General features: G+C 35.0%; 1 protein-coding gene across 1 annotated transcript in view; it reads left to right on the top strand.

Annotated features, from left to right (window-relative positions):
• LOC106457642 (coiled-coil domain-containing protein CG32809-like) overlaps window positions 1-4,563 on the top strand; it is a 395,034-nt gene extending 390,471 nt beyond the window's left edge. Inside the window, exon 20 of the mRNA XM_022383642.1 lies at window positions 852-4,563. Within this exon, the coding sequence (XP_022239350.1) occupies window positions 852-2,063 (1,212 nt within the window). The 3' untranslated portion in view covers window positions 2,064-4,563. The remainder of the gene's footprint in view (window positions 1-851) is intronic.
• The last annotated feature ends 4,966 nt before the right edge of the window (window positions 4,564-9,529 follow it).

Here is a 9,529-nt window from a genome sequence, read left to right as displayed (position 1 = left end):
GGAGTTTTCCCATATTACTTAGATATTTGCGTATTGTTTCATGACAAACATGCAATTTCAGGACCATTTGACGAGTGTGTTGCCTTGGGTTAGACTCGACAAGCGTCTTCAGAGCATCAATATTAATTCCAGCATGTCGTACCCTGCAAATCACAGTTTTTAAGGCTAAAGTCAACTGAACGAACTTTGCTGAACCGTCGTTGACACTTACGAACGTTCAAAACATTTCAATAAACTTCTTTCATATTCTTTGTAGCTACAGAGGCGTTCTTTCTCTTCTTGTATTGAAACAGCATTACATGCCGAATGTGTGTCTCGTCGTGTGCCATCACTATAAAGGATTATAATATACTAAACTTTACATATTATATAGGCTACACTAACGTGACGTTTAGGCGGTTCATTTAACTATTATACATAATGTACGTTTTTTCTGGGGTGGTTAATGACAGTGTTCCAAAACGCGACATTAATTTCTTGACGACCTAATATTTTAAACTGACCCACGTTATTGGATTGGGTTGTTATTATATTATTAATGATTTATTTGTCATATATCGACCAAGACAAAAGCACATGTAGGAAAAGCTAATTTACTTACAAAAATTCAAATGGTTATATGTAAAAGAACAATATGCTTGTTCTGCTATACTTGTATTTTTTATATTGACAGGAAGTTAAGTTTGTGCATTAGTTACTCGAAATTGTGTCCATTATAGTAATTATACCTTGATAAACCTACAGTATATAAAAATAGCTTCCTGTAATCTTTGAAATTGGTTCGTAATAAGTTTCGTGTGCTTTCGAACTGCATTTTATCTTCTCTCATATTTACATACATATATTTTCAGACCGTCAGCTCAGACGTTCGTAATGTGGTTGAAGTTTTTCCTGATGACCATCGTAAGGCACAGCAGAAAGAAACTGCCCTAGATGAGTTGCTTAATGAACTTCAGTCTTTTAATCAGACACATGAAATCAGACCAAACCAGCCTGCTAGCACTCATTGTCATTCTGCTTCCCATAATTTTGAATCTGTATCATACGGCTCCTTCAATCAGCACTTTACTGGGCATAGGAGATCCCCAAATCCTTCTGGAGATGGAGGAAACAAGCTATCAGTTGATGAAAGTGGGGATCGGCATCGACCCCTTCCGTTAGATAAAACCTCTGCCCCTCCTCTACCCAATGGTCGAAAACAGCAACATTTCCACGAACCTCCTCATCTACCTCCGAAAAAAGTTCCCCTTCCTCCACCTCGCACATCTAGTCGCTCGGTAATGCAGTCTTCCAGTATATCTAAGCTGCCAACAGATGAAGGCTCTAGTGCACCTGCTGATTCTACACAAAGTACGACTCAGCAAGTCAACAAGAGAAACCCACCAAATTTACAAGCGCTTAGGTCCGAGTCAGATTCACTGCGAAAATCTACTTCTCATGATGAACCACGATTGAAAGCAAGTAACAACCAGATGATCACAACACAAGCTTTGACAGAAGAGATTGCTCGGCGGGAGCACTCATCTAGTAGCAGCAGCGAAAGTGTGAATTCTCAGGAAGGTTTTCTTCTAAGAAATGGACCCGCTGTGAAATCTCAGCTTGAACGCAGCTTGTCTGAAGGAGACGGGCCTTCTGTAACAGATGCCACCAACTTGACGAACACATTCAGCCCTTCATCAACATTGTTGTCTTCTAGGAATCGCCAGGAGATCCTGGAGCACAGGCATCAGGAACTATTGAACAAGCAAAAACGATTGCAAGACCAGTACACCAAGCTACAACAGCTTCAACACGCACAGCTTCTCACTCGTTTCTCTTCTCTACGAAGAGCGCTCAGTGACATAGAACCCCGGGATCTCAAGAAAATTGGAAGTGAAAGCAACCTTTTATCAAAGAAAAATCTCGCTCTGGCCTCAGCATCTGGTTCTATGACTCATCTTCCAACGTCTATTAGGTCTAATATTAAGGACATTGAAGTATTATCTCAAATGGTAAATAAAACACGTAGGGCCGATACACTTCCGCCGTCATCTAATAAGTTGCACGAAACGGACATAATTTAAACACGGCATTTTATAGAGGTGGGTGTGAACATATTGATTTACCACAGTTTATTTAACCCAATTTCCATCGGCTGCCCAAAAGTTACTCCTGTTTTTTTTAACAAAGAAAAATATTTAAGATATCGATATGGCAGTTGTGAGTCTAAAATGTTTTGTTCATCGCCCGATAAACTTTTTTTTCTTTCGAAAGATTCATTTTTTGTCTGGTTTACACCGTAACTTTATATGCCGAATGTTGGTGTAAAAATGGTATGTACGAGAACCTTCCAACTTGTCTCATTAAGCTTCCGATAGGCGACAGTAAAGGGGGATAAAGCACTCAAACAATTACAAATCCGTAGTTGTGCACAGAAATTGTTTAGTTTCTTTTTGTGCAAATACAATCGTCTAGGGATAGTTGTGCAATAGGTACCATTTACAGCGGCACTGTAGAGTACCATGTCTCACTCCCTTAGTTTTCTAAACAGTTTTTAATTTTATCACTCTTATAAGTCGGTGTACTTATTTCTGTCAACAGGTAGTTTGAGGAGATCTGACTTCAATTGGATACATCAGCTCTCTCCTGAGAAGAAGAGTGGATACCAACATGGCCTTGAATTTAACTCGAATGTCTCTTCTGTTTCGCACACTTAAAGTTTAATAATCAATTATATTAGTGTTCATGTAGTATATTTCACACTAATATAACACTTTTCACGCCAGAGCATTTAATGAGAGAAGTATTCCATCAGATACACCTAATTAAGTACGCCGTTATTGAGAAGTAAAAATGAACATATACAACTAATATTAGCTACTTTCCTCTGTACCAGTGCACAATTAAATAGTGCAGCATTACAGCACTTTTACCAGGAATTTTAAAACGAAGGAACACGTGAACTCTGATTTTTCAGATGCTCATACGAGGGATGTTCAGAAAGAAACGATATTTTTTTTTTCTCTTCTGATCAATCATATCATGATGAAACAAACAAGCGGGATTCAATGATGTTGAGGATGTATCAGTGGGAGCCAGACATCACTTTTTAACATATTCCACAAAGGTACGATGCGTTTTCTTCATCATTTGATGAGCTTCATCATACCAGGTTGGTAAAATCCAAATGTGGTTTATTCATCAAAATAAGTAAAGCTGCTTTATGAACACCAGTTTGTTTATAAAAGTAGTCTTAGCTTTCAAAGGATAAAAGAATAAGTAAAAGTCACAGAATGCGAGGTCAAGCCTATGTGCACGATGTTGAAAGACTGGCCATCAGAACTTTTCAACTGCAGCCATTACAGTACATGGTTCAAGAACCAATGTCACTCGCAACTGCTACTTGAGAATTGTGTTGTCCATTAACTACAGTGATCCTGTCAACTGCGGATGTATAATGACTTTTGAACACGGTCGGTTTCAGTTTACTCATATCCAACGTATGAGGGGGGTGGGGACTTCGTTTCTTTCTGAACTTCCCTGTATTTTGGAATAACGCTTCTGTTTGTCTTCTAATTGTTTTTTTGTTTTTTTTGAATAAGGATGGTAATATGAACAAGTTTTCCCAGTCATCATTAACAGATTGTTTATAAACTGGTTTCGACGTTCCAGGAAATAGTTTGTATAGGTTAAAGATTAGTGTATTCGAATGTCAAACCTTTAATACAGACCCATTTTCCATCCTGACATAAATGTAGGTGTAGCTAAATACAATAGTAAATGGTACTATTAGAAAGCTGCACATAAACTCTACATTTTACTTGTTTTGTCTCCTGAAATACATAAAAAAAGTATTTACTTTGACTGGTTTCACAATTATAATGGAAATGTTATAATATCCCAATCATACGTCACAAAAATAACTACTGATTTTTTATACAGTTTTCAGTTATAGTAATCTGTAATCCATATTAGCAAATGAAAGAAATTAACATTAAGTATCATAGGTCTCATTTATAATACCTTCGAATAACAACTGAGAATATATATAGTTCAATCTTTCGATTTTGTTTGATTCACAAGACTCATATTCATAATTCTTCGTCGAACTTTCCCGCTGATTTCTCCGAAGTTCTTCATAATATTGTTTCGTCAGTTTTGTGAAAAAATTGGTACTAAATAAGAACTAATTTCATGTAAATTGTTTATAGCTTTCTTTACTTTCATTGTCTTACTAGAAAATGTCTCAGGAATCTGCATAACACGAAAAATAAAATAAATAAATAAAATTAATCGTCTAAATTATAAACCCAGTCACTTATTTTCTAAAATTAAAATTTCTATGTTATGAGATATAAATGTGTGAAAGTTCAAAGTATAGAATATTGTTAGTGTTTACTTGCAGATAAAAAAAGTGTCACTGTCAGTTTGAGTTTTCTTGCCTTGTCTGGTTGTAGTATCTGTTAATATAACTATGTCAAGTATTGTTGAAAGCAGGCCCTGTTATATCGATTGAAGGCCTAGAATTGTGAGCTTTTTGTACAGCAGAATTATATACTAACTGTATTAAATATGTATATTGTATTAGGTTGATTCTTTGTTTTAACTTTTTTCTTGACAGTTTTCGTTAAGAGTAGTTTTAAATAATCCATGTTTATGCACGTTTTTAAATTCACCGTAGAATAATCGTTTATTGTATATGATGAGCATGATTATGCATATATTTGTGTATAAAAAAATCGTATAATTACGGAGTAAAACTTCAAAAGCAGATTGTTTGGTGTGTAACATAAATCTTTCTTGCAAATCTCACAAGGACTTAAAATCCTCTCCGCCGAAAACCCACAAAGCGAAATTATGTGTAAAATATATTAGTATAATTAGTAGCCCAAAATTAATATTGTATGTATCAGAAACACATTTTGATATTATTTGGTGTTTTGTAGGTAGTGTGATGCCACCAAAAAATGTCATTATCACTTTTTTTAAGGCTTTGTAACAGCCCTTGTTGATGCAAGATACTTAGGATTTAGAGTTTCAAAGATGACATATCCCTAATACTTAATTGTATTAGAAAACAGAGGAACATAGATCAACTTGGGCCACAAGGACCACCCACAAAGTGTGAAATCTTGTAACAAGTGAAAATCCACAAACACAAAGGTCAGTGGTAAAACTAATTTACATTACCCCAGGCAACATAATCAAGAAGCATCTCCATTTGGGAATGAGACAATCAGATTATGGGTTCACCAAAATATTACTCTCAGTCATACTTCCTGTTCCATCATTATATACGTGAAACAGCTAGTGAATGAAGTGGGTATTTATGCTTATCCATAAGACATACTAGTCAAGTCACAGAAATGCATTGGTGAAATCATTATCCTCATAAACCCTAACATTATGGTTTAACGTGTATAAATAAATTAAGATTTTAAAATAAATGAGATGAATATTATAAAAACCTAACTGAAAGCAGGTGACGTGGACGAATGACCTTGTCATTTTAAAATGGCATTGTCAAATTTAATATTTTCAATACTAGAGAAGTAGTAAGAACATTTTTTACAAGAAAAAATAATGATTTAACGACGTATGAAAATAGTGATTTTTTTATTTATCGAAATATAGTGAGTTTTCATATTTGTGTGGGAAACTAACGTGTGAAAGTCTATCATAAAAATAAAACGAATGGGTAAAATTGCATATATTTTATTTCGCACCAAATAACTAAAAAAAAAAACAGTACGAGAACATTTTAATCCCGAATCAGCATAAACACTTCGAATTAATATGGTGTATTCAAGTGTTTTACACTCCAAAAAAGAAACCTATCATTCTATAGGTATTTGAAAAACTTGTAGCATTCCGACACAATTGAATTCTTCGTATTGTTAGCCGACACTAGGCAGCCTGGTCACTGATGAGGAGTGGAATTCTCCGAAACTAGTCTGGCTCACAGACACACCCTCAATGAAAGAATAGACCATTCCAAGCTTTTACTTGTTGTTAACCAAATGTTTAAACAACTCTATTCAACTTCGAATTAATAGTTTTGCCTAATTGGTGGTTGTAAAGTCACTGTGGGTACATGTACTTGTAACAGTCCGCAGAGCGGACGGTACAATACTGGGGCATAACATTTCACTGTTTTCACGAAATAGCACTAAGGGCGCGACTGTAAAAACTGTTCAACGATACTGCCATCATTTTCGTATTAGGTATTACAGTGCGTAACGTCTATTTAAATATTGTCCAAAACACCTGTGTCCGAATTTAAAATATAATTCTTTGCCAATTGTCAAAATAAAAAGACTTTTAATTATACTTCTTAATTCGTATAAATATATACTATGTTGTTGTTGGGCTTAGGATTCTTCTGTGACTTGATAGCGATAAATTCAACGAGGAATAAACAGCACGCACGTCACTTGTTTTCAAAATAATATGTATATTCAGAACAAGTTAAAGTATGTACAATAAATTCTTCAACACTATAGATATTATGGACATATCATAAATACTATATATGTAGTTCTCTCCTTCTTGTCAAATATCCACTTAGGCTTATTCAATTACCTTAGAATTGCAGTTGACAAGCCGAACTATCTTCTCTATTTCTTTCGCAATAGTATTCTTTGTGATTCGCTTACAATTGTGGCGCGAGTTAACGTAATCGTTTGGTCTTTTTTTCTTTTGAAGATACCCTGTTCCTTTAGTCAAAGTGCACTCAGGCTGATTCAATTACCTTAGAACCACGCTTTGACGGTATAATATTTTTCTTATCTTCTTTTATACTGTTAGTTTCACTCTAACATATTAAACGTTGGGCCTATGTCAATCGTTAGGCCTATCACTTCTACGGTAGTTAACTCCACACCAACTTTATTCTCTTTTGCTATTATCTGTCTGTCTGATGCTTCCCGATCGTCTCACGCTATTTACATGATTATCACTTACTCGTCTGCCCGCCCTATATATTCTCGACGTCAATGAATTATTAACAAAACTTCTTACATTCGTCTGCTTTTAACTCTTATTATAACTGAAACTAAACAATGATAAATATTCACTCACAAAAATAAGTTAGTCATTAATATCTAAACCAAACAGTATTTTATATCATGACAACCTGTCTCAGTGGTATCCTTTAGTTAAAAAATGGTTGTTATGTAATAATAATAGACTCCCCGCATTTTCAAAAAGCTCCACTGCTATTGCCAGGGGAGTAAGGTGGCCAAACACGATGGAAGTGACAGCCAGAATCTGACCCTCCCCCAAAACTCTGTGTGAAAAATATCTTTACCGGACGGTAAATACAGAGCAGACTACCATCCGGCATGAATGAGATATCCTGGACATATCCACGTTATTGGAGTTTTCCTATGACACAAATGTGCAACAACTACTGATAACGTTATCAGTGAGCTCCACATTCTATTTCTAAAATCAATCTGCTGAAAACAACAGCTGGGCATGGCCTACATTTTATGATGGTCCTGTCTTAATATTGCAACCATTTTTATAGTACATCTCCATCAACATGATCTTTATTTCTGATTCCATTGTTTAGAAATATAACTTAATAACAAAAATGTTAAAAGAAGCTTCCAAACAAGTGGATAAGACTGTGTAACGGTTTTTGCTGACCAAAGTATAAAAGTAGTTATTGCTACCAATACCAAACAGGTTTCATTTCACAGCAAATAACTGACCAAAAGTTGAATAACTGTACATTATAACCGGGTTGAAATACATCCATTGACCAGCAGTAATAATAGACTATTTGACTACATTTGTCAGAATGTGTAAAAACTTATTATCTTCGTAAAATAAAAATATTCAGAAGAAGAATAAATAGTATAGTTGGAATGTACATGTTAATCATCATTTATTTGTGCTAATGTGTTTTATATGAAAATCATAAAAGAGTTTGAGTTAGTTACAACAGCTACACACTCGTCCCGTACCAAGAACCTGTCCAGTAGACCAACACATTGTAAAGTAATATTATTTTCACAGGTGAGCCACTTTTTGGCCTGCTTTCACATAGAAAAAAAATTAGATTATAGATACGTCAAGAAAACCCCTGTTACAAAGTAATGTCACCAATTCTCGTTTTATTGTTATTCAGATCAGTCATATGATCTGAAATGCAATTAGACCAACGGTCAGGGTGTAAGCCCATTTCAGTTTTACCCCTTGCTACTGCTTTAGTGCCTACTTTACAAACCCTGAATGCTCATATTCAGTAGACCTATATGGCGAGTAATGCACACATCCGCTGTCGCACCATCCCCATAAAACCCTGTATTTTTGCTACCTATCTATATAAAGCAGAGTTATCGGCCTGCGTGTTTGATATCGTGACGTCACAATCAGCTGTGAGGAACTAGGCGAAGCAATGTCCATCAGATTTAGTAGAGGAATTCATATAGGCAATAACAATATCGAGAGTAAATGGATAAGCATTCAGGTGAGCGGTTCGAGTTTGAAATCAATTTCAATTTTTACTACAAGAAGTTGATGGCAAACAAAAGTGACGTTTAATGACGCACGTATAATGACGCTCATATGCTGCAGCTCACACAGTAGCCATATCTTCATTTTCAAAATTAATTTTTAAGCCTGGTATTGTCATTGTACCTTTAGTGGTATACAAGACAACCCGTGACCCGTTTGAGTCACCCACTATTCAGAGGTTATGAAGAATTCAAGCTAATTTCAATCTTGCACCGAAATGAAGGTTTATTTGAGATAATTTATATAAATATTTCAATTCCTTCATGTTATTCATAATTCAAGAAAAAGATATTTAATTGTTGATCGGGAGTAAAAGTAAAGACCATTTCATTCTTCAAAAAAGTGAAGTCAGAGTTTTCAGATATTGTGATGAATTAGTTCATTATGTTGTCGTCTTTCCTCTTAAACCTTCTACAAATAAGAAACAGTAACATTTTATTTTTTCTTCGAATTACCTACCATAACCAAGGCACATTATTGAGAAATTCTTCAAGATCTTGTTTTGTCATCTTACACCTTTTAATGAAAATGGGAACACTGACAGGGAAATATATTTGAACGAAGAAGTTTCGTAAAGAGCGCGAACGGTAGTGTGATGTAAAATTACTCATGCTAGAAATTTTTATAAAAGTGACCCGAAAAACGGCGCTAACTCTGTAACCCGTGGCTCAATGAAGTTTCTTAAAGAGCGCGAACGGTAGTGTGAATGCTTTTTTTACTTAGAAAATAAGCAAACAAACAATCTCAGAGTTTTAGTAGTATATAGATAGATTCTTCAAAATCTTGTTTTTGTCATCTTACGCCTTTTAATGAAGATGGGAACATTGACAGGGAAATAATATAATAGCCAATGCTCGGCGAGAGGTTTTCGTTTATAAAATTTTGTTGTTCTCGACTTGATTTTTTTTATTACCTCGTCTCCATAGTTACTATTTGCAAGTAGTCAATAATATTATAGGTCCATCTTATTGTTGTTCTTTCTAAGCGCCATTATAACACATTTTCATCTCATCATTTAATTTCT

The sequence above is a fragment of the Limulus polyphemus genome, unplaced genomic scaffold (assembly GCF_000517525.1).
Source record: "Limulus polyphemus unplaced genomic scaffold, Limulus_polyphemus-2.1.2 Scaffold355, whole genome shotgun sequence".
NCBI lineage: Eukaryota > Metazoa > Arthropoda > Merostomata > Xiphosura > Limulidae > Limulus > Limulus polyphemus.
The sequence above is the reverse complement of the archived record's forward strand: the minus strand, read 5'-3'. Positions and strand labels throughout refer to the sequence as shown.